Source organism: Podospora anserina, chromosome 5 (genome assembly GCF_000226545.1).
Source record: "Podospora anserina S mat+ genomic DNA chromosome 5, supercontig 1".
Classification (NCBI taxonomy): Eukaryota; Fungi; Ascomycota; class Sordariomycetes; order Sordariales; family Podosporaceae; genus Podospora; species Podospora anserina.
This window is the reverse complement of record NW_001914837.1, coordinates 38,667-62,905: the sequence shown is the minus strand read 5'-3', so window position 1 is coordinate 62,905 and position 24,239 is coordinate 38,667. Positions and strand designations below refer to the sequence as shown.

At 55.1% G+C, this 24,239-nt stretch overlaps 8 protein-coding genes across 8 annotated transcripts, besides 1 other annotated feature; 6 read left to right on the top strand and 2 right to left on the bottom strand.

The window, feature by feature from the left end:
• Positions 1-139: 139 nt before the first annotated feature.
• PODANS_5_2950 (uncharacterized protein) lies at positions 140-1,414 on the top strand (the record flags this gene model as incomplete). Its single annotated transcript, XM_001903988.1, has 5 exons — positions 140-349; positions 413-459; positions 523-589; positions 638-943; positions 1,007-1,414. 5 exons carry the CDS (start codon positions 140-142, stop codon positions 1,412-1,414), a joined length of 1,038 nt encoding a protein of 345 aa, XP_001904023.1.
• Positions 1,415-2,008: 594 nt separating this feature from the next.
• On the bottom strand, positions 2,009-3,633 carry PODANS_5_2960 (uncharacterized protein; the record flags this gene model as incomplete). The annotated part of the gene is made up of 2 exons (XM_001903987.1): positions 2,009-2,602; positions 2,719-3,633. 2 exons carry the CDS (start codon positions 3,631-3,633, stop codon positions 2,009-2,011), a joined length of 1,509 nt encoding a protein of 502 aa, XP_001904022.1.
• Positions 3,634-5,520: 1,887 nt separating this feature from the next.
• On the bottom strand, positions 5,521-6,555 carry PODANS_5_2970 (uncharacterized protein; the record flags this gene model as incomplete). Its single annotated transcript, XM_001903986.1, has 3 exons — positions 5,521-5,866; positions 5,930-6,186; positions 6,241-6,555. The coding sequence occupies 3 exons, from the start codon at positions 6,553-6,555 to the stop codon at positions 5,521-5,523; spliced, it is 918 nt and encodes a 305-aa protein (XP_001904021.1).
• Positions 6,556-7,432: 877 nt separating this feature from the next.
• Positions 7,433-7,525, top strand: a tRNA (tRNA-Val).
• Positions 7,526-8,257: 732 nt separating this feature from the next.
• Positions 8,258-9,670, top strand: PODANS_5_2980 (uncharacterized protein; the record flags this gene model as incomplete). The annotated part of the gene is made up of 2 exons (XM_001903985.1): positions 8,258-8,591; positions 8,643-9,670. 2 exons carry the CDS (start codon positions 8,258-8,260, stop codon positions 9,668-9,670), a joined length of 1,362 nt encoding a protein of 453 aa, XP_001904020.1.
• Positions 9,671-10,327: 657 nt separating this feature from the next.
• Positions 10,328-13,423, top strand: PODANS_5_2990 (uncharacterized protein; the record flags this gene model as incomplete). Its single annotated transcript, XM_001903984.1, has 1 exon — positions 10,328-13,423. One exon carries the CDS (start codon positions 10,328-10,330, stop codon positions 13,421-13,423), a length of 3,096 nt encoding a protein of 1,031 aa, XP_001904019.1.
• Positions 13,424-14,436: 1,013 nt separating this feature from the next.
• Positions 14,437-17,213, top strand: PODANS_5_3000 (uncharacterized protein; the record flags this gene model as incomplete). The annotated part of the gene is made up of 3 exons (XM_001903983.1): positions 14,437-14,540; positions 14,598-16,538; positions 16,592-17,213. The coding sequence occupies 3 exons, from the start codon at positions 14,437-14,439 to the stop codon at positions 17,211-17,213; spliced, it is 2,667 nt and encodes an 888-aa protein (XP_001904018.1).
• Positions 17,214-19,764: 2,551 nt separating this feature from the next.
• Positions 19,765-20,519, top strand: PODANS_5_3010 (uncharacterized protein; the record flags this gene model as incomplete). The annotated part of the gene is made up of 4 exons (XM_001903982.1): positions 19,765-20,099; positions 20,215-20,239; positions 20,305-20,335; positions 20,386-20,519. 4 exons carry the CDS (start codon positions 19,765-19,767, stop codon positions 20,517-20,519), a joined length of 525 nt encoding a protein of 174 aa, XP_001904017.1.
• A 379-nt stretch (positions 20,520-20,898) lies between these two features.
• PODANS_5_3020 (uncharacterized protein) lies at positions 20,899-23,340 on the top strand (the record flags this gene model as incomplete). Its single annotated transcript, XM_001903981.1, has 1 exon — positions 20,899-23,340. One exon carries the CDS (start codon positions 20,899-20,901, stop codon positions 23,338-23,340), a length of 2,442 nt encoding a protein of 813 aa, XP_001904016.1.
• Positions 23,341-24,239: the final 899 nt, after the last annotated feature.

Below are 24,239 nucleotides of genomic sequence, written 5' to 3'. Positions count from 1 at the left end.
GGGTATTTCCGGTGGCCTGGTGATGTTTTGATTGCAGTCGTCAAGACTGAATGGAAATATTGACTATTGGTATAAGAATGAGTCTGCCGTGTTGGTGCTATGTTGAACTTGTCACTCCATCATCGTGTGAGAGTTCGCCATGAAGCTTCTCAATTTTCTTCTCGGCGCTGCTGCCGTCGGGTCAGCGCTGGCGGCTCCGGCCCCGGCGCCAGTCTGTGATGCCCCGACCAAGCGGGCAACCAAGTTCCAGTTCGTTGGCGTCAACCAATCCGGTGCTGAGTTCGGAAAAGATACTCTGCCTGGCCAGCTTGGAAAACACTACACCTGGCCGGTGAGGTCGAGTATCGACGTAAGTCTTGATCCGACACGGCAGATTGCTTGTGTAGCTTCTAAAACTGATGATACGGGATAGGCCTTGATGGGCAAGGGATTCAACACTTTCCGCATTGCTTTCATGATGTGAGTGGACCTTGGCACATTCAACATAACGTACTCCAGTCAAAAGCGCTGACACCCTGTCAGGGAACGCATTGTTCCCAACAAGCTTGATGGCCCACTTGATGCCACTTATGCCAGCGGCCTGACTGATGTAGTTTCCCAGTGAACGTGTCCTGTTCTTGATAGGTCGCTAATGAAGCTCCAGATCGTCAACTATGTCACCAGCAAAGGCGCCTATGCCATCATTGACCCCCACAACTTTGGCCGCTACTACAACAACGTCATAACCGATGTAGCTGGCTTCGCGGCCTGGTGGACCACCATTGCCAAGCTCTTCGTCAACAACGACAAGGTCATCTTTGACACCAACAACGAGTATCACGACATGGCTGATGATCTAGTCCGCCGCCTCAACCAAGCTGCTATCGACGCCATCCGTGCCACGGGAGCGACGGCTCAGTACATCATGGTCGAAGGAAACTCTTGGACTGGCGCTTGGACCTGGGTAACGCCCCCTATTCTGCCCCTTTTCATTGTCAGTCTTGGCACTAACCATACTCGCCCATAGGTATCCTCGGGCAACGGAGCCAACCTCCTCTCCCTCCGCGATCCAGCCGACTCGACGGGCGAGAAGATTATTTACCAAATGCACCAGTACCTCGACAGCGACGGCTCCGGCACCTCGGAAACCTGCGTTTCCCGCACCATCGGCGCTGAACGTGTCCGTGCTGCTACCGAGTGGCTGAAGCAGAATAAGAAGAAGGGCTTCCTCGGAGAGACAGCCGGCGGGGCCAACACCAACTGCATTGCTGCCCTGACAGGAATGCTGAGTTACCTGCAGCAGAACAACGATGTCTGGACTGGCTGGGCTTGGTGGGGAGGCGGCCCATGGTGGGGAAACTACATGTTTGCAATGGAGCCGCCGTCCAGTGTGGCGTATGATCGGGTTTTGCCTAGTCTGCAGCCGTATATCTAGTCGGAGTCGTGAACGAGGATTGGGGAAGCAGGGGAGGTGAAGCTGGATAAAAATGAGACGGGCAATAAAACATGTCTTGATGTGTGTCTCACGCCGGGATTATTGGTTTGCCGTATGGTACCCAATCCAGGGAAGTGGCAACACTTGTTTCAACAACCCAAACACACCCTGTTGTCTACATGGTTGCATTCATCTACATATGCCAAGGCAGATTTATACAATTGTTGAAGGAGAGATGCCGTCAAACAAACTCTATCAAGAGAAAATGACCAATGTACGTGCTCGCCTGCTTGCTTGTCAGATGCCGCTGGTTGTAAAAGTGCCCCCCAAAAAGATCTATTCCCGCCGCTTTTGTCGTGTTTTGTTCAATGATGCTGATGGAGTCCTGTACCAGAGAGCTCCTCTTCCTTTGTCCTGTCTTTCCCTTCCTTCATTATACCTACCCAGTATGCCACAGCGCCCGTCAAAGCCAACCCAAACGCCAAAGCAGTCCCTATCCCTAAAATTCCCAAAGCTGATGGCTCATGAATGTGTGTTTTTTGCCTTGAATCGGAAGGAAACTCCCATTGGCGACCATGATGACAACTCCTCCTTCTAGTTGGTCTTGACCTCGGGCCAACGGATCTTGTCGCATGCCGGTTGATCGGCCACCCACTTCTTGATCTTTTCGACGTCCCAGCCGCTCATGGTCCGGTCCTTGTCTGCCCCCTTCTTCAGGGGTTTGCCAAGCTGGAACGAGTTGGAAATACTGCAGGCACCATCCTTGTATCTGTACATGAAGCACTCGTTGCCCAAGCTCTTGCAGGCGGCACCACAGGCCTCGAACGACTCGTGTGCCTTCTTCTCGTGCTCGTTGTACTGATCCTGCTTCTTCATGCGGTTCGTCATCCAGTCTTCCCACTTGCGGTCGTTGGATTGGTCGAGGTAGAAGCGATTGTCGGCGTTGTTGTCCCAATCCTCGCGTGTCTCGTTCAGTTTGGGAGCCAAGAATTCGTCAAAGATGTCGCGGATCACAAGCGTCTCGGCCTTTTTGCCAGACTGCGCGAGGCGGTGGTATCGCTTCCGTTCAAAGTGCCAGAAGGTGTTGATCTCCTCGGCGTTCATGTGGTGCATGGTGACAATGGGGTGGCACCAATGCGATGGGCCGAAGGGAAGAGTGGCGGGCTTTTCGCCGTTGATGGTAGGCCACTGCAGTCCAGCTGTTAGCCTCGTCCCAAAATGCTGGAAGCGATCGGGATCCAGGACACCACGCGAGCGAGCGTGCCAAGGAAGAAGCATGCCAATGTAGAGAGGGAGACACTTACCATCTGCTGGACCCCGACTTCCGTCTTGTCCTTGAGCGCAAGGGCAAAGATGTAATCGCCGCAGCACTCGCGCTTTGCTCTCATATCGTACTGGTTGCCGACACCCGGGTTGTTGCCGATGAAGTCGTCCATGGTCGCCTTGCTGACGATGTAACCCGAGCCTCCGTGTCCGAAGCTGAAGTTATTGATCAGCGTGACGCTGCCCAGGTAGACCTTCTTGGTCGGCTTCAGCTGCTTCAGCCACTCGACCAGGTTGGGCCACAGCACGTAGGTGTCGGCGTCGACAAACAGATACCAGTCGTAGTTGGGCCGCATGTTATACGCCTTCTCAGCAATGTGGACGTTCTTGTACTTGTCAAGGTTCCACCCTTCCCGGGCCGGGTTGCCGAGCTTGTTGCAGTTCTCCTGGTCGACCTCGCACCACTTTTGTCGGCGATACAGGTCAAAGTCCGAGTTGTCTTCCTGCGCAGCCTCCTGGACCGTGGCCAGACTGTCGTGGATCTCTTGTCCGCCAATGTTTTGGTCCATGTCGCTAAAGATGAGGAAGTCGGGGAGGCACTTGAGCATGGTCATCATCTGGGTGGGCACACGCGCAAAGGACTCGGACGCTCCCGTCTTCATGACGAGCAGGATGTTGCTGGTGTCGGGGAACCCTTCGCACAGGGGGTCGACGGCGGGGGCCTGCGTCGACGGTACGGGCTTGGTATCGTGGGCGCCATCTCCCTGAGGCGCATGTTGGCTCTTGTGAGGATCGGTCTCGTGGTGATAAGGCTCGTTGTAGGGCGTCCAGCTGCCCAGCCTCCTCGATGTGTAGAGCAGCAGCAGGAAACTAAGGGCGATGAAGGCGATCGCGACAGACGACCTCCGAGACGGCATTCTGGCGGGCGAACCGGTGTATTTATGTTGTGAAATCATCGAGATGGGACGGCGACAGGCTGCAGCATCTCCAGCTCAGCAGCACATCGGACTGGGAGAGGGACGTTGGAGGGGAGAAAGCAAAGGATCACGAAGACAGAAAAGCCAGAGAACCAGCGAAACACTCTGATAAAGAGAGCGTGCGTGGGAAATGAGCGGAGGAAATACGAGATTCTGGCCTTCAGCTCTGCGTGCACCGCAAATGCTGAGGATTGATTGGGGCCTCATGGGGTGTTGCTCCAGAGGGTCGGGCGCTAATGGTGCACGACAGGAGGGTGGTACCTGCCAGAAACCTTGCACCACCCACTTCCAACCAGGCACCCTCCAGCCAAACCTGTTCTGCTGGGCGATCTTCCATGCGACACCTCAGTCAGTAGTGTGTAGGCCGGGCACGTCCCATGTCGGGTATCCCTCAGGTCACTCCCGACGACTTGTTTCAACGTCTGAATCGTTATTTTTTACCCGCCATTAACTGGTTCCTGAATGATGAAGATGGGCGGACCTGGCGCGTTCGGTCTTCGGGAACGGCCCCGTAGGGTCCCAGCCATGCCATCCATGCCCCACATGGATCGTCAGCCCTGAAGACCGACGCTAGCGCTGACGGGGGGTTCTCTGACAGTGAGCTTCAAGACATCCGGGTATCAGTTGATGATGCGGCTGTGGACAGGTCTACAGAGTAATGAAGAGCTCTTTGATGTACAAAAGTGTACGAAATACATGTAGACTTCCCGGATCAAATAGGTAACACTGCTGTCCGTGTACACGATGTCCTAAACAACCTGACTCCGGCCTCGACAGGGACTCGACAAACTTCGTCATCTTGTGGACCAGAGGCGTGTAACCTGGAACTGTTGTCAAGAGAATTCTAACAAAACCCCCTATTCAAATCCCATACATCGCCTGCGGCGCAGAGCCACTCAACCTCAGGAAATTCTCACCGGTTTCTTCCCCGGCGGCCGGCGCAGCAGCACTGTCTGTTGGGGGAGGGATTGGTGAGGGGCTGACTGTCACGGTTGCATCTGATCTCACTGCATAAGGGACCGCCTGTGTTTGGCAAACCATACCGTGGCAAAAATATTTTCTACCGCGAGCATAACACGATAAAAGAAAAAAATTAATGCTAATGAGGCTCTTTTACCCATAGTTTAGACACAACATTCCAGTTGCAGGTTGAGAGATACAGGTCTCTTTTGCCCCGCGTTTGCTAGATAGCGCAATGTCACCGAGAGCTTGGATGACGCTAAGTTCTTATTTTTATCCCAAGGGTCTGGCCCGGTGTCCCCTCCCCCCACGTGCTCCCAGTTGCTTTCACCACGAGATTGACTGCGAGGAATGTGAATGCTGGTGTTTGGTGTTTTGCCTGAGAGGGCAAGCTGATCAAACCCTCCAGAAATATTCTGGCCTTTTCTTGGACAGCACCAAAAGCGCAAAATTCAGAGCTCTCAAGTCTCCTACAGTTCACGATGCAACCCTGGTGCCTACCCCCGCTCGTCGTCCCGGCGTTCCTTAGTTTCCCGTCGGCATGATTGGGAAAGACAAACACAACTGTTACAACCTCAGATACGTACAACGAAAAAGGGCATATGATGAAGGGGATATATGTAATTGCTTGCCGGCTAAGAAAACAACTGCAAGGTGTTGGAAAAAGTGAAAGATGGCGCGAGTGAGCCAAAGGCCACATGCACGGGCCGTATCTGCCGTAGTCTTGCAGCTATCGAATCCTTCGGACAAGCTTACCCCGGACTTCCCAACTGGCAAATTCTCAGGAGAAGTTGACACATTTCTTGATGTAATCACCCATATCATGTAGGATACACATGTATTGATTAGTCATTAGCTATATCGCATTGCGTTCATTACTGACGTGTGGTAGGAAACCCTCTACCATTACCGCTTTGACGACCTGAGTGCTTTCTCCTCTGGTCCGTCCATCTCTGTCTCCCCCAAGACTGTCCGAGTGGTAGTGGGAGTTTCAATGATTTCCACACCCAAATCACCCCTGGCTATCACAATAGGTGGAGATCGAATCATTGCTGCCTCATCCCGATGGTCCCTAGTCGTGTAGGCTGGCAGACCAATCGTTTCCGGCGTCGTCCGGTAACCCATTGGTCGCGCCGTTCCTGTAGGGCCGACTCCGTCATATCGAACCGTGACAACAGTTCTGTGCACATCCCCGTCATCTTTCCGCCTCAGTTCCTGGCAGGCCAGGATGGAAATAACAAAATGAACAAGTCTAGACCTGCCGTTAGTCCTCTGATGCTACGCTCATGTTGACGACTAGGACAGGAATACTCACAGCAACACAGATGAAACAATCAATATCACCACCCCCATGTGGTACAAGGGCGAGTATTCCAGCCTGTTCCTGCTTGCCTCGACCCGACTGTCCTGCCCATGCGACACCCAGATACCGACGTAGCCCACCACCGCAACAGACACGAGGCAGAGACCCATGTGCACGCCCACGTGGGCGCCGGGGTAGATGCCCCTTCTCTGGGCGCGGGTGCACATGGCGATGAATTCAAACAAGCTCCATAGGAGGGATGCCCCGGCCTGTTGTTGATCAGCATCGTGCAGAGATTTTTAGCACAAAACAGACAAACATACCGTAAAGACTGTAAAGGCCACAGTGACGTGAATGAGCGGTGCCGACTCATACTTGACGGCCAGTTTGATTCCCAGTCCCAATAGTGCAAGCGAGAGCACGGCACAAAAGATGCCCAAGATTGTGCGGGCCGTGTACCATGGCTTCAGCTTTCTGGAGAGTAAAAGATCTGGTCTGCTGTTTCCTTGCCGCTCTATAGTGTCTGTTCGGTGTTGCCATCGTGCCTGTTGATACACGCCAGCCTCGGAGTCGCTTTCGTATATGATTGCTGCATCTTGGTCCTCAACTCTCCTCGGATGTTGATGTGGCGAGTCCATGATGCTCTGACTGAAAACGGCGACTGTCGACTTCCTAGGCGAGTCCTTCTGGATCTGATATATATGGATGACGCTATTTAGCCGTGATCTCCGTCATACGAGCCTGTAAGCAGCGGAGGGGCGATATCTCATAACATCGTCGTCGTTCTGGGTGCTGTTGTGGACGCTGCTGTACCAAAGGCAGGGGGTGGTCGGCGTTGATAAGGTTGCCGCCAGATAGTGACCAGTCGAGAAAGAATGAATGGTCTCTTTTTCCAGGTCCCGCAGAGGAAAGAGGGAGAGCAATGCTTAAAAGCAGATTTATTCCCGACCAGAGGGTGCATGATGATTCTTTCGCCCAGCCTTGGCCAGGTCCTTCTGTTGGTAATCATGAGGATCCCAAGACTCTTGGCGCCCAGCGAATTCTCGTTCTGCATCGTCAAAGGCGAGTCTTGGGGGCTTGGCGACGAGCTCGACGAGCAAAGCCCAGGCTCTTGGCTGGCTGAACGCCGCTGTGTACAGCCTGCTTTTGGAGAGTGCAGAGGGACGTGCATTTCCGAGGATATGGGATTCCGAAATGTATGTGAAACAGTGAGACAGAACGCTGTGTTGTGTAATGTAATCGGCTCTCTCCTCATAAGTGCTTTCCAGACCACCAATAGGTGTTTCCAAGAGCGTGGCAAATGACATTCATTTCTTACTGACATACATTGTTACATAAATAGGTACCCAAGCAAACCTAAAGCAACCAGAATTCGTTATGTGATGGCATCCTTTATCACAAAGAGGATAAAAACAGACATGCAATCAATTATGTCCTAGTGTAGACTCAAGCATACCCCGCACCCCACTCCATCCCACAAGGTAAGTTGAAGCTCTGACCAACATCTCCATCCAAGGTTGCGTGGCCCAGTGGTTAAGGCATCTGCTTTACAAGCTTATTTGGCATCTGTAACGCAGAGGATCGCAGGTTCGATCCCTGCCGCGATCAATTTTGACTTCCTCCCACCTTTGCTTTGTTTTGGCCCCCTTTAACCTTTTGTTTTTTTTCCCTGTCGCTTGGCTAATATCTGGACACAGAGGTATCATGGCACTGGAGCGGAGGACATGTTGCTTGTCTCTACCAGGTAATCTCAGATCCATGATCACGAGCACATTCAGTGTTGCAGTCCATGGCATGTTGGTCGGAATAATGTAGGAGAGGTGCATGCATATGACTCAAGGGCCACTTTGACACACCTAGCTCGTGTTTTCGTCTCTCTGCTGTGTATTCAGCGACGACGTGTCGGCTTCGTGATGGGCCTTGGATATTGTCGCAGATTGGCGACCAGGCAGATTTGCTTCCAAGAAGCTCTACCCAACTTGCAAGTGTTAGTGGGCGTGAATGAGTGGTCAAGAGGACACCATGACAGACCCGGCAGTCTGGTATAAGCGCCAGCGACGGCTAGGCCACCAATGGCGGCCAGGTCACTACCGCAGGGCCAAGAGAGAGAGATATCCTTCTTCATAGCCATGTTGGTTTGAAGTCGCGCTTCTGCGGGTATTCCATCGTCTCCATTCGTTGGCGCGCTCAGGTGCACCCCAATGCGGCCAAGCGGTCCTGCAGCCATTTCACTCAACCTGGTTATCACCGCCCGATCGAGGCTTGTTGGGCACACCGCGTGGTGAACCACCACCATGTTGGAGAGCAACTGCATTCGAGTGCGGGCAACGCTTGGCTGGAATGGCGGATATTATCACCAACATAAAGGCCTCGCGGCTCGCAGTCCCGTGGGATTGCCAACTTGCAGCGCGTCTATTTCTATTTTTCATATCCCTATGTATTGTCAGTATGTCGGCAACCTGGAGGCGTTTATTTTCAGTGGAAAGGAGACAAGGTGGCGCCCAACGACAATACCTCTGGAATGTGCCGAGCGGAAAGCAGCCGGACTTTTCAGAGTCTTACACGCACGGACAAAACATTCCCATATCTTGGAATGCCCTCAACAATAGTGTGTATGACCTCTGGTTGACAACATGGAATTTCGAGGTCAACCCCATGGCTTTGTGCCTTGCCAGTAAGTTTGATCTGTTGCTCACAACCACTCCGTGCTGATAGTGTGCGCAAGGGGCAATCAACCTCGGCCATGACGGATCAATCAACTTGAAAACACCCAACATACCCCCACAAACATTATCGACCAAGACTCGTTATGTCCTCCGCTTCAAACCGCAAACCAAAGAGGGCGGATACGTCTCTGCAGACCCTGAACTTTGCAGTCCTGCTTTTTTTATCACGGACTCTTCTCAGACTGTACAAGCCGAGCCAGAAAGCAATCCTGTCACCTCGACACAGACAACCCTCCAGACAAGGAGCCCAGCACCAACGCACATCTCAACAAGTCTCGACAACACAACAGTGACCACATCCTTCCTCCCGCTACCACCAGGCGAGGACGGCACAGCCAACTCTGAAAACATGTCCTCTGGCCAAGCAGCAGCTCTCACGATAGGTCTAATCCTCACGGTGGCCCTCCTGGTAGCGTGTGAGGTAGCCTACCTCATGTGGCGCCGAAAACAAAAGCGGAAGATGCAACAAAGCCGAAGGTTGAAAAACAAGAGCTTGTTTGGGGCAGTCCATGACCCGAGGAACACAGGCCCTGCCCTTACCAAGTTTGCGACTTTAGAAACCAAGTCAACACAAGAGCCAGGCCTTTCGAGGTCGGCATTTGTTAAACTGAGAGAGTCAATCACCTCATGGACTCCATCGAGGTGGGCGAGGAGTTGGAAGTGGCCCGGGGGCACAGAGAGGAAAAGGGGCATCTTCACCCGTGTCGTCACAACTAGCCGTGACACGTCCAGCGAAAGAGGTCGAAAGAACTCGGCGAAAGCGGATGTGGAGGTAGAGGAACGGGAAAGGCGAGAGAATAAAGATCGATGGACCATGTTCAACTCGCCGTATACTGGACCTTGGATGCTGGTATCGCCCGAGCTACCGGGTGACAGCAGCTGGGGACACTATGGCAGAAACGGAGAACTGGTGCATGAGCTACATGCTTCGAATGGGAGGAAGGGGCCAGGGACCATCCACAGTTCGTTGGTGGAGCTCGATGCTGAGGGTGACAGATGGGAGGAGCAGAGGCTGGAGGGGAGGTGATGCCCTCTCGGCTCGACTCGTGATCTAGAAACCAGACAATGACGGTCTGAGCCGGGAGCACTAGCTCTTTTGCTCGGTTCAGGGGAAGGGGTAATTGGTGTCTTTGACGTTGAAACAAAGATCCGCTAACGTCGGCCGTGGGAGTTTTTTTGGGTGCGACTCTGTCAGAGGACGAAGAACGGCAGGACTTGGCACAATGCATCTTCGTTGTGCAACCAGGCTGCAGGATGGCCCGAGCTCGGCTGTTCGTCATCAAGGTTCCCCAGCCTTCTATTCTTGTTCGCATCATCTTGACTGCGTCTGTGTCAGCACCGTTCGCTTCCAGGTTGTTTTTGGCAGGAGGAGGGAGACGGACCTCCTGTTAGTAGTTATTTACGCTTTCTTTGACTCCCTCCCTCCGCCGGCTCACGGTCTCTTTTTCTTGTCTCTGCCATCTTCTCTTTGTCACCAGGACGCGCACTGCAACATCCCCACGAGGCAGGCAAGCTGCAAGCTGCAAGCTGCATCTCTAGGACCATCGATCCATGACATAACGGCCCTTCTCCACCTCCCAATTGTGCCATTATTACTTTTTGCTGAGTTTCCCATCGCGCCAGCGCCAGCCGCACACACGACAAAGATTTGCCCACCACAACGACACAAACAAAGGCGAGCGCGATGCGGCGACCGTCGCTCGACTTGACCGAGCCCGAAAGGAACCTCGAGGAATCGATCCGATCGCCCACCGCCGGCACCCCAGATCCTGTCCATCTCTCTCTCCCACCACCCGACGAAGAAATCGATCTCGTCGAGGGCGACGCCGACGCCGCCAAGATCTCGACCCCACCTCCCCATATCGCTGCCCGCCTCTTCTACCGCCCGACAAACCAGACGCGACGAAAAGACAGCGCCGCCTCTTCTCGCCGCAACAGCATCTCGTCGGCCCAGTCCCGATCGTCACACGGTTACAGCCTCGAGGGCGGTCCCCAGAGCAAATATGTAGCCCAGCACCTGCGTCGAGCGTCCATTCTCGAGGACCGAAAGGCCCGCCTCGCAGACCGCGCCGCCCATGCCGAAAAGGTGCGCTTGCGCGCAGCCATCGCAAAGGCTGTCACCAAGGACACGAGCGCCAGTGAAGAGAGAGCGCTTGCTGCTGCTCAGGCCCGGGAGCGCAACCTGGCCGAGATCGCTGCCTCTTGTGCCGAGGAGGTCAAGCGCGCCAAGGCTGTCGCCGAGACCATGAAGGAGAAGCGGGAGCAAGAGGCGAGAAAAATGAAGTCACAAATGGAGGAGCGGCTGGCAGAGGCTGAGAGGAGAAGGGAAGAGTTTAGAAACAGGAATGCGGCCAAGATTAGGGGGAGGGAGCGTGGGCAGAGCTTGGGGACGCGAAAATCTCCTCTCGTCGAGTCCATGCCCAACGCCGATACCGAGACTGATGGCATGGAGCTCAGCGAGTCAGCCCCATTGACCGAGGATGCAGCAGTTTCCAAGATTCAGTGGTGGTGGAGAGCTCTCCAGCGGCAACGAGCGGTTGCCGAGTTTTCTGCACTTGGGCTGTCGATTGATGCGGTTAGGGAAACATCGTTTGACAAGGTCACTGTGTTGCTGTCTCAGGAAAAGGTACTTCTTGTTACGTCCAGAATACTGCGAATATGCGGCCTCGACGAGGGGAAACAGGGGTCTGTGGAGGAGATGGCGGCAGTACGGACTTTCTTGAGTGCGTTTCTCATCTTGGGGCACCCATCTCAAGTGCTCAGCAATAAGGAAGGCCAGGCAGTCGAGGAATCGGATCAGGACGGCTCGGGTCTGTCAAAGCCAATACCCAAAGACGAGCTACCGAATCCGCAGTCACAAGAGCTGGTCGGCAAGGCCAGAGACTTGCTTGTATCGTTTGAGAATATTCTCGGGCGGCTGACCTCCTTCAACAATTATACCCCTCCGCCGCTACTCTTTACCACCTTTCCCGAAGTCTATGCAACGTTTTATAATGCCTTTATAGCATGGAAAGCTCGGGACTCCAGCTCACTTGTGGAATTGATGGTCATGCAGTTTGTGGAGCTTGATGCCATTTGGGAATCAGTCAAGGACAGCACCGACGGGTCGGTCGATCAGGTGTACAAGAAGAGCATTCGTGACAACCAGCTCCTCTTGTTGGTCAGGATCAAGAAGCTGGCCGGTCCGGCTCGGGGCAAGCAAATGGTCGCGGACGCCGTCAAGGCTGCTCGGAGGGCCAAGGCAAAGAAGCCTGTTGGCGACATGAAGCCTCGCGTTGCCGAACATTCAGTGACCGAGACTGCCATGGGCGTGCTTGGTGTGCAAGAGGGCAGCCAACAAGATGCCTCCAGTCAAATGCCGACTCCCCCGTCAACACCCGCCAGAAAGCGCGACACATTCAAGGTCAATGTCATCATTCCCAGCCAAAAGAGTTTGCTGCCTGACAACAGGATTGTTGTTCATGAGCTAGCCATCAACAAGGAGTTCCGGACCGAGCCACACGAGTATCACGAGCAACAGGCAGGCCTACTCAACCCAATCTTTGAGGACATGCGAGTTACCATGCAGACGCAAAACCAAGAGGCGCACTTTTTCTTGCTCCTCAGGGTCGCCGAGTCTATTCGAGAGAAGCTTCAGCGGCTGGTGAAGCCGGGGAACTCAATGCATACCTTTATCGGCGAGCTGCTCGACACGGAAACTGCCAAGCAGCAATTCGCCATGGGGAGCTTTTCGTACGAAAAGTTCTTTGAGGCGATGGGAACATTACTGCCCAAACTCTGTGCACCTGTTCGTGATGAAGAAGTGAAGAAGCTCACCGAGGAGAAGCTCAGCCAAGGCAACTACGTTGACCGTCTCGAAGCCTTGAATGGCTTCATCGACGTCATGCTCAGCGACTATGCCAACTACCTACTCCAGCTTGCGGCGCCGAAACTCGTGACGCAAGCACCCGTTTACGAGGCGAAAGCATTCGCCTCGGATCTCGAAGCTGGACACTTTGATCTATCGGTCGCGCTGCAGACATGGAAGGCTACGCAGCAAAAGCTGCTGGCTGAAGTCTCGAGGAGAGACCCAGAGGGCGTCAACCACCCTTCTTCCCGGCTGACAGCAAACCGCATATACGCGCAGCTCCTGGTCAATTTGTTTACGCAGCTCTCACCTGTGGCGCTGGACGACATGCCAGAGATGCTTCGCCTTGACCACAAGCGCGCCGTGGAAGCAGGACGCTTGACAAGACGGATCGTCATCACTGGCGCCATCCTGCTGCAGTGCAAAAACCTGCTGAAGCGCGACGTCCGAGCCCCTTGGCGTAACGAAGCCCAGAGGATCTTTGCGGTGCTGGAGAGGAGCGAGCAGCAGGGAGATCTGGCACTCGACGTTGCCGTGGAGGGCATCATGGCGGCGCTCGAGGCGGGACGGTCGATGCCGGCGGCGACGAGGGGACAGCTCAAGGCCTTGGTCAGCAAGTTTCTGCTTGCTGGAGCGGAAGCGGCCACGCAGTCACGGCAGGACGAGGTGAGTGAGCCGGTCCTGAGGCTGCTGCTTGGACGACTCAGAGGCCACATTCTCGCGCGGCTGGCAGCTGTGAGCACCAGTGACAAGGTCAAATTCACCAGCACGGCAGGGGAAAAGCTGGCAGGATTGGGTCTGGCCGAGTTTGTGGACAAGGTGAGGGATATGGTGGAGATGCTTGGAAGGGTGTCGGTTGTCGATCGGGAGGCTCATGGTGTGTGGTGGGATAAGGTAGCCGAGCAGGCCGAGAGTGAGGTTTCCGGGAACTAGATGGGTTGCATGGAACTAAGGTCGTCATTGGGTGGTGCTTTTTATCCTTTCTATTTCATTTGCTAGTCAAGGTCGAGCGCTTTTCTTCAGAGCCAGCGACAACAACCTATTTTACCTAGGTGGTGGTTGGACTCGCAGCTCTTATCTGCATTCCGTTCTGGGAGTTGGGACTGGGAATTCGGGACACTACGTAACATGGATCGTCACCATTTTGTCACCTGGCTGGTGATGCCATGATGTGATGGGCCGGGCAGGACTCATGCGGGCCGGCTTGGCCATTTATCATGGATACCTTGGCAGAATTGAACATGGTTATCTTTTTGTGCTTCCAGCCTGTGTTTGCAACATCTATTCCACATCTCCATGCCATCAACGGGATCCACCGGTGAGGGACTGCAACCCCGCCCGTTCCGCCCGAAGCTTCGATCAATCTTCGATCCCGGGGACCCACCCACATCCGGAAGCTATGTTTCGGTTCACATTGACTGTTTCTCGCTGGAGCGTCCTTTCCACAGCTGTCCATTCAGACCCCAATCTGGACTGATCCTGCGCATTGAAAGCGGCCCTGCTTGTGCCTAGCGTTTCATCGGTTGCGTCAACTGCCGCCATCCCGTCCACTCCTTCTGGCATCAGGTGAGGGGCCATCTGCCAGCACAGCTTCGGGTGAGGCGCGTTGCGAGAGCTGAGGTGGGGTTGGTCAAGTGCTCTGCAGCTTTCCCAAAGCTTGACTGGACTTGTTTCTGTCATCTTTTCTTTTCATGTTCAGGTCAACATCCACCGTTCTCGCCAGAGGACGCTTTTTGTTCCCATCGACCCCTCTCCGCTGTGCCTCTCCTTCAGCCACGTTTGTTGCCCTTCGACCGTCTGCACCCGCCCGTTTTGTGTCGTCGTCACTGTCGGCCAATCCCAAGAGAGCTACCCCGCGTCGACTGCCCATTCGCCCGTCACCAGCTGTCGCTCTCACGAGCTTCCGATCTTGCTCTCACGCCTCGCACCAGAGGAGACGAGCAGCCATGACGGACAGAGACATTCTCCCTGACACTTTCAAGCCGGTCCACTACGACCTGGTGATTACGGACCTGGACTTCACGACCTGGTCCTACAAGGGCACAGTCACGTAGGTCGCCTTGATTTCTTCAAGGATTGGGTAGCATGCTGACCGACCCGTGTGCAGCATTGAAGGTCAACTCACCAAGCCCACCACCGAGATTGTCCTCAACACTCTCGAGCTCAAGCTTCTCAACTCCAAGATTGAAATTAGCCAGAGCAAGAGTGATCAGTCATGGGAGTCCAGCAACTTCACCGAGGACACCAAGTCCCAGCGGTCCACCATCACCTTTGCCGAGCAGTTGCCGGCGTCCCCCAAGGCCTCGCTGACCGTCGAGTTCACCGGCGAGCTCAACCACGACATGGCTGGCTTTTACCGCAGCCAGTACAAGCCCGTTGCTACCCCGGCCGCCAGTGTTCCCCACGATGATGAGTTTTACTACATGCTCAGCACTCAATTCGAGTCTTGTGATGCCCGCCGCGCTTTCCCCTGTTTTGACGAGCCCAACCTCAAGGCGACCTTTGACTTCGCCATCGAGATTCCCGACGACCAAGTGGCCCTGTCCAACATGCCTGTTAAGGAGACCAAGCCGACCACCCAAGGAAAGAAGCTTGTTTCCTTCGAGCGCAGTCCCATCATGAGCACCTACTTGTTGGCCTGGGCTGTTGGCGATTTTGAGCACATTGAAGCTTTTACCGACAGAGAGTACAATGGAAAGAAGATTCCTGTTCGTGTGTACACCACTCGTGGTCTAAAGGAGCAAGGTCAATGGGCCCTTCAGCACGCCCCCAAGATCATTGACTACTTTTCCGAGCAGTTTGAGATTGACTATCCACTTCCCAAGAGCGACATTCTCGCCGTACACGAGTTTACCCACGGAGCCATGGAGAACTGGGGTCTGGTTACCTACCGCATGACAGCCATCCTTTTTGACGAGAAGCTGTCCGAGGCTCGCTTCAGGAACCGCATCGCTTATGTCGTTGCCCACGAGCTCGCCCATCAGTGGTTTGGCAACCTCGTCACCATGGACTGGTGGGACGAGTTGTGGCTCAACGAGGGCTTTGCCACTTGGGCCGGTTGGTTGGCGACCGACCATCTTCACCCTGACTGGGATGTGTGGCCGCAATTCATCAATGAGGGGATGGACCAAGCCTTTTCCTTGGATGCCGTTCGCTCTTCCCACCCTATTCAGGTTGAGGTCCGGGACGCGCTGGATGTGAACCAAATTTTTGACAAGATCAGTTATCTGAAGGGCTGCTCCATGATCCGCATGTTGGCGTCCCACCTCGGCGTCAAGACTTTCCTCAAGGGTATTGCCATCTATCTCAGGAAGCATCAGTACAGCAATGCCAAGACGGAGGCTCTGTGGGCCGCTCTGAGCGAAGCATCCGGCACCGATGTCAACACTCTGATGCAGAATTGGATCGAAAAAGTCGGCTTCCCTGTCCTGACGGTCACCGAGGAAGACCAAAGGATTTCTGTGAAGCAGTCCCGTTTCTTGTCTACTGGTGATGTCAAGCCCGAGGATGACCAGACCACCTGGTGGGTGCCACTTTCCCTCAAGGGAAAGACGGGATCCAAGGGAATCGAGCCGCTGGCGCTCACCACCAAGGAGTCTACCATTGATGGTGTCAGCAACGACTTTTATCAGCTCAACGCAGGCGCTACTGGTTTTTACCGTGTCAACTACCCCGAGTCCCGGCTCAAGCGTCTCGGCACCCAGCTCGATCATCTCACCACCGAGGACAAGATCTTTATCACTGGATCTGCCGCCGACCTTGCATTTTCAGGCCATGCCACCACAGCTGCTCTCCTGTCCTTTGTGCAAGGCTTAAAGCAGGAGACTCACTACCGCGTGCTCAGCCAGGCTTTGGACTCTCTCGCAACCATCAAGTCCATCTTTGGTGATGACGAGCAAGTCAAGGCTGGCTTGGAAAAGTTCACCCTTGAGGTCATTGACAACGCCCTCAAGACGGTGGGATGGGAAGCCAAGGAGGGCGAGGACTTCAACACTGGTCTGCTTCGCAAGAGGTTGCTTCTCACGGCGGTGTCTAACTCGCATGAAGAGTATGTGCTTTTCTGAATCAAGTTTCGATATTCTTGCTAACAGTCGTGGTCAGAATTCGCAAGGGTGCTTTTGAAAGGTGGTCAGCACACCAGGCCAACCCCGAGCAGTCGCCCATCCCAGCCAACCTCCGTGCGCCCGTGTACCACTCCGCCATCGTCACAGACCCGGCCAATGCTGTGGCTGCGCTGAAGAAGGAGTGGTACACTACCCCAGCTATTGACGGCAAAGAAATCTGCCTCCAAGCTCTCGGCCGCACCACGGACGTCGAGGTCATCAAGAAGGTCCTGCTGCCCTTCCTTTTCAACTCTTCTCCTCCGGCGGCAGCGGCCGACTCGATCCCCGGCGCCGATATGCACATTCTCTCTGGCATGTTTGCTGGCAACCGCGCGGCCCGGCCGCTGATGTGGGCGTACATCCGTGACAACTGGGATGAGTTTACCGGCAAGTTGGCGGGCAACCCTATTCTTGTGGACCGCATGATCAACGTGAGCTTGCCCAAGTTTAACGATCTTGAGACGCTCAAGGAAATTGAGGCGTTCTTTGCTGGCAAGGACACCAAGGGCTTTGACCGGACACTGGAGCAGGTCAAGGACAAGATTCGCGGACGCGCGGCATACAGGACGAGGGACGCCGAGGGTGTCAAGCAGTGGCTTGTCAGCAACGGGTATACTTAAAGGTGTACGATGGTTGGTAGATGCGGATTACAAAGGGTATTAGATCCACTTTTGTACATAGTTATCTTGAATCCAACTAGGTATAGAAAGAGTCCAATTAATAGCCGCCTCGGTATCAGGCTCTCTCTCTACCTGACCTGGGCTGCCCACGACAAAGCGCATTCGCCGAGTGCGTGAATCAAGCTGTTCTATCCTGCTCAAGATCGAGTCGCTCGCAAGGTTGTCCGATACCGGCCTCGAGGAGCACACGCATCTCGATATTCAAAGGCGCCCCCACGAGCTCAAACTTGTTGGCTCAACTCAGCATGTAGGTGTGGTTTTGAATGTGCCAGTGGTTAAATATTGGTTGAGCAGAGATGGCTTTATCGTCATTTATCTTGGTACCCGATTCCCTCCAGATGTGGCTCTAGCTATTTTTGGCATGGGGGAGCAACAGATTGAATCAGAGAGAAGGAGGGTGACATTACGTGATGCGTGAGAACTGGATGGTAGTGCGGGAGCTTGCTGCCTTTCTGGGGACTGGCATGAACGGGTGGTGCTTGTGCCTTTTTTTTCTTTCTTTCTCGGGGAATGAGGATGATGAGGGGAAGCTGAATGGGGGCGGGATTTGGGTGTAGTGCCTAGTCTGCTGTTTCGTTATAAGCGAGGTACATCACGCGTGCACTTGGTCATATTCTTCCATGGTTTCTTAGTCAAGTTTGAAGACTAGGGCATGGTCGTATGGTTGAGAGCGCTCGGGATAGAATGAGGATGGGCCGGTACCGAAGGGGGGGGGGGGACTCAACGTCCGTGACCGTTGACATGTAGGTGCCTGAGGGGAAGAAGTGTTTGTGAGTGGGGGACTCGGATAGTGTTCACGGCACTGACGTAAAGTATAGGTATGCTTGCTATCTTGACTACGGAGGCCAGACCCGGGGATGTCTGGGGGGGAGAAAAGATGGTCCTTGGTTTTGCGTGGCTTACACGTGGGTTACTGGGTGATTTACAGCTTTAGTAGTGATGAATTTTCTGGGGTTCGATACCTTTCCTAAATAGATCGTGTGACTGCTGCTTTTCTTTTCTTTGTGCTGTTGAAATCACAAGCAAGGACGACATTACACAACGTACGAGTATGACGAATTCAAACATCCAAGTAGGCAGTTTCAAACGAGAGGTGAGATAACCTCGGTTGTTCCCCCGTCTTGTCCACGCCGGGACCTGCCTGAATAGACTAGGCTTTTGGGGGTCGACGAAGCAGCCGGAGGGAGCAACAAGGTGGTGCTCATACCGCTTTCTGTCAAGCAGCCAGCAAAGTCCAAGCTCGAGAATTGGAGACGGCCAATGCTACCCTTTTCTCCAGACTTGACTGGACAGGCTGCGGGGTTTTGTCCACTCGTCAATCTCATCGTGGGGATTTGTGGAGAGAGAGAGGGGGGGGGGGGGGGGGCAGGACGGATGAGAGCAGGTCAGGCTGGTACGCGGACGGATGGGCGGTTGTGACCTTGTGCTGTGGGAAGGATACATTGCTCTGTATCCGGGGGAGGGCAACACGACATGACAGGCGCAATAATACTCTGGAAGGGAAGGCTACCACCAGATTGGAAAGCAAATCGTGCCGAGAGGGGAGGATCTGTCATGTCCACGACGGAGATGGGATCGCCACGGGTGGTGGCATCAACATCGGCATGCTCCAAGTCTGTCCTGGTGAGCTTGATGAATCTGGGGTCAACCGTCGTGATGACCTAGGATTTGCAACCGGCGCTGGTGTCAAGGCTACTTTGGGTAGGGAACAAGGCACGAGAGAAATAAGTCACAAAAAGGACACGATGCCTAATAGGACGCTGTTGGGAGGTGAGCTCCGAGGTTTTGGCGGTGCTTTTGGGTATAGCGTGAGCTGGGCGGGAGGACATGCCCCCTGGTGACCGATGACGCGGGAGTTGAAGTTGTATGAGTTTGGGATGAGGGTAATCAGCTCTAGTACCTATGTATACAACTGGGGAGCGTTGAGATTGTACCGGTGGGCTTCTCAACGGCTTTCGCAAATAGGGGCAGTGGCCAAAGTGTCAAGACAATCAGCTGAAGCTTAGTCACTGACGAGCTGGAGTGCTCGATAATACAATAAGCTTTTACTCCGGACGCAGCAGTAGTCGGTATAAGCCGTGTTCCCGATTCAGACAGGGCGGACTGAGGTCACACCCCTATCCCCCGGCTCACACGGGAGTTGGTCCCTCAGCCCCCTGGGCCATCCGGGTGAACACCGGCTCAAGGCATGAATGAACATGTGACGGATTGGATGAGATTGGACGGCGTTTGATGGGATGTTTCTGGGCAACCAGATCAAGCACCCGGGAAGCGAAGGAGGGGCAATTCCGAATCTGTGCCGTCTGCACATGGAATCAAACGTGCTTGACGGGTACGGTATGGAGTATGTAGGACCCTTGGAAGGGCCGTGAGGTGAGGAGACCAGAAGAGAGGGAAAAAAGATAAATCTGAGACGGATGGCACTTGAAAGAGGCTGAATTGTTTGAGGATTGCGGATACTCCTGTTACATGAAGTCAGGTAGACTAGATAATGAGAAGAGCAGAGCAAAGGTACTCACGGTACTACTGCAGTATTGTTTTGGATACCGAGTGGGTATCCATCCGTGGAGTCGCGTTCGGATGCCGCCCGAAGCTTCAAGCTTGGGAATGGCGGGCCGTGAGGCGGCTGAGCGGCGCCACTCTCTTCAGGCGATGCGGAGTCGTCGTTCCGACAAGCGCCCCACTGCGGGCTGCTGGGACCAATGGCGGCGGGGGGATGTTGCGTGCATGGCGCAAAAGACCAAATTATTCCGGATGCGCGTTCCTTCTCCAGACCATTTTTCTTGCCTCTGGAGCCGCGGGGAAGCAACCCCCACAGACAGCACCGTTTTAGCGCATCATGCCGGGACAGGGCCTGGCTCGTCGCTCGAAGACGGTCCAACGGCCCTACCTGGTGGTGGAGGTGGAACTGGAACTGGAACTTGAAATCCATCCACCTCAGAGCTGCTGATGAGACGGGAGTGGGAGTGGGATGGAAACGCGGCGGCGGAAATCGATGCACCGAGTGCTGTTGGCACCCAGTGGCATCTAGGCCCTGGATGCTTTGGCGAGAATGCTTAGCGGTTCCGGCCGCAGAGCCCGCCCTCCCACCATTCTGCCTAAAGATAACGAGGGACTCTCTTTATATTGATGCCCGTCGCTGTTCCGACGCCTTGGCTGGCCCGACATCCAAAGTCCTGGGCTGCCTTATTACTCGACGATGCATCCACACTGGCCTCCAGCTTGCTGCTGCTACTGACTGACTGACTGACTGATTGACACCTCGGACGACGTTGATCGACACCAACACCCGACATCCACAACCAAGACCAAGACACAGCAACCAAGACCGAGGCAGCATCGAGGGAAAGGGGCAACAAGACGACTGGACTGGTGGACTGGGCTGGACTGGAGTCGAATCGAGACAACCTACGAGAGGGACAGGCATCTCGGAGGAGCAAGGCTAAAGTGCTAGCTGCGAGTTGGGCCGAAGTTTCCCCAGAGAGGCGTGCCCGCCGAGAGGGAGCAGGAAGCGAGAAGCCGTAAAAGTCCAGAGGCCTGCCCACCACCCCCATTCCTCTCTCCAACTCATGCAGTACGACCTTCGACCAGGACCGCAGACAGACTCGATGATCAGTCGGGCACAATGGCAAGCTCAGCAAGCGGCGCCGCCGTCCATGTCTCGACGAGGGCGTCGACCACAATAACAGCCTCCTCCCCGCCAAAATCTACGATACACGACGTGCTGGGGCCAACGGTGGCAGGGCCAATAATGCCAGCAACAGAACCGCTACCGCTGGCCCTCGCTGGAACCGGTCCGGCTGGCAATAACCCGATTGGTATTAACGACATGGGTCTCGAGGCACGAGCTCGGTGCAACCAATGCGGACGACGGCGCACGACCTGCCACCACCCTCAACGCCCGCAGTCTCCGGCACCACCAGTTGCCCCAGCCGTCACGCTCCCGCCGCCCACCTCCCCGTCCTTCCAGCTGTCCTCCGTAAATCCAATTACCAACGGAAGTCTCAGCGCCGCCTACCTCCCCTTGTTTCCGCACCAGCAGCGCCCCCGCAGGCTCTCCAAGCTCAAGCACCGCAACCTTACGGCCACCTTTGCCGCCCCGCTAATAAAAAGCGATGGTCCTCCCCCGTTAACCGCTGCTGATTTCCTCGCTGCTTCTGCCCGCAGCAGCAGCAGCAGCAGCAGCAGGCCCGTCCCCGTCAGCAGCACCTCCAACGCCATGGAGCCCCCCGTGCTGTCTTTTTACGGCAAGGAGCCCGTCCCGCTGCCCACCCGTTTCGCCCAGATCAAGCGCAGCCTCGTCGAGGGCCATGAGGCCGAGCTCGAGGCCTCGTGGGCCCGTCTGATCGAGGCCCTGCGAGACGAGGTCGACGACATTGCTCAGCGCGGCTCCCACCTCACGCCAAGCATCGACTTTGCCGACATGGACAATGCCGAGTGCAGGGCCGCCTTCTCTCGCGATCTCAAGCGCTACGGCCTGGGCCTGATCCGCGGGGTCGTGCCCCGCACCGACGCACAGGTCACCATCGACGAGACGGTCAAGTATCTCGAGAAGCAGACCGACTTCAAGGAGCCCACGCCTCAGGATCCGACATGCTTTGACTTTTTCTGGACCCCCGCCCAGGTGCGCACCCGCGCCCACCCCCGCGTCATGGCTGCCCAGAAATTCGCCATGTCGCTGTGGGACAACAACGCCGACGACCGCATGGTCACGCGCTTCCCCATCGCCTATGCCGATCGTTTGCGCATCCACGGCGCCAACATCGGAGGGGTGGGTCCGGATGCGCCGGCTGGCAAGAAGAAGAAGGCCGAAGACGACAGTGTGGCAAACGACAGCAAAAGCCTGACCCCAGACGAGGAGGCGCAAAAGGCTGCGCTCGAACTGGAGCTGCTGGGTGATTTTGCCTCGTCCACCGTGATTGCGCAGGTCGACAATGGCAGCTTGGAGCGCTGGGAGCCCGACGGATATGGGCGTGGAGGCACCTACCAGGCTGTGTTCAACGGCGAGTGGGAAAAGTATGACCCATGGGACCCAACCCACCGGGTCAGCGCCACGTCTGATCTCTACAACGGTTACGGCGCATGCAGCGTCTTCCGCATGTACCAGGGTGTCGTCGCCCTGAGCACCATCGAGCCTGGTCTTATACGCCTGCTCCCCAGCCCCAAGCTGGCCACCGCCTACTTTCTGCTCCGCCCTTTCTTTTCCCCCAAGACCAAGGCTCCAGAACGCCGTGATGGCCCCGAGTGGGAAGCCTTCCTGGACCCGTCCAACTGGGCGCTCGACAAGGAGCAATCCACCATCATCCACGGTGCTGTTCCTGGCCACGCGCAACGGTTGACGGAGCTGTGGCATCCTCACCTGCACCTTCGCAAGACTCTTGTCACCATCCCGACCCTGCAGACGGGCGACTACATTGTCTGGCACCCCGACCTGGCCTACCACATCACCTCCAACCCCAACGTCATGGCGAGCCGCGCACCAACGCCGCCGCCCATGGGCGATGAAGACAAGCCCCCTAGCCGCCCCGTCTCGATCCTTGTCTACGTCCCGGCCGCGCCGCTCACACAAAACAACGCCCTCTACCTTGCACGCCAGCGCAAGACCTTTCAGCGAGGTCACCCCAGTCCCGACTTTGACTCCACCGGCAGCGGGCTCGGAAGCGAGGCGACACACATTGGTCGTGTTGGTGAGACCGAGATTGCCGAGATTGGTGGGCCAGCGGGACTGCAAGCCATGGGTCTTGCGCCCTTTGACGTTGCACCCACGCCGCCCGCCGACACCAACGGTGGCAGCCCGGATGCCGATGTCGAGATGGACGACTCTGTCGCCGCCGCAGCTGCCGGCAAATCCAACTCTGTCACTAGGGCCGAGGCTGAAGTCGCCAGGTTGGCCAACATCATCCTGTTTCCCGACCGGTACGACTTCTACATGGCCAAGAGGACAGGCAACACCAGGAAGCGGAGCAGGGATGAAGCCGAGAGCGAGTCGTCGCCGGCTCCAACGTCAGAGGTCAAGCGCGAGGACAAGGGCAAGGGCAAAGAACAGGACACAGATGCGGGTCGGTGACTATCTTTTTGGACCGCCCAGCAAGCCAGGAACAAAAGATGGGTGGCCGGGTTCAAATTCTGGGGGATAGGGCAACCAACGCAAGCAGGTCAGGGACAGGGGCAAGGGGGTTGAAGAGGAAATGGGCGGCATGGGATACAAGGAGTCATTCTTCTTTGCGTAGATGAGACAACATACCCCGTTGTGCGAGTGCTTTTGTGGAAAGACAAAGATTTTTTGGGTCGTTGGAGTTGCTCACGATACCGATGAGGAGGGGGGTTGGGGAGCTTGGTGATTTGTTCTTTTCTTTGCATATATTTGTCTTATATCTTCTTTCTTCAACCTTGCATACTCAGACTATCTTGGATAGTAGAGCCTTAGTATAGGATATAGCGGACACAGGGGCCGTCGGAGGCATGTCCAGTATTTTTTGGACTGGCGGCAACCCAGTATCAATATCATAGGCCTCTTTTGAGGCTATTCTTTGCATTTGTTAAGGAACCGAGAGAGCTTTTACTGCTTCATTTATGTATGCCATGTTTGACATGGATTGATTCCATTCCTACCTACGACGGACCTGAATGCCAAACGATCCACCATGTGCCGACGAGGATGGCGAATGGCTCGACGTGCCATCACAACGCCAGACGACTTTGACCCTTCACACCTACCTTGACCAGCTCTGCGAGACAGCCGTGGTATGCAGCGATTAAGACTGGGTTATCATCGAGCCACTGGAGGCATTTGACGGAGAATTCCTTAAAATCGGCGACAACGGTTACGTCGTGGTCTGGGGATGACTCATTTGGCGATACAGTACCAGTTCGATGGTGACCACAGGTATTATTACATAGAGATATTCAAAACGATTGGAGATGAGCCTATTATGGGTTTGATGATATTTTCCTCACTAACAGCGT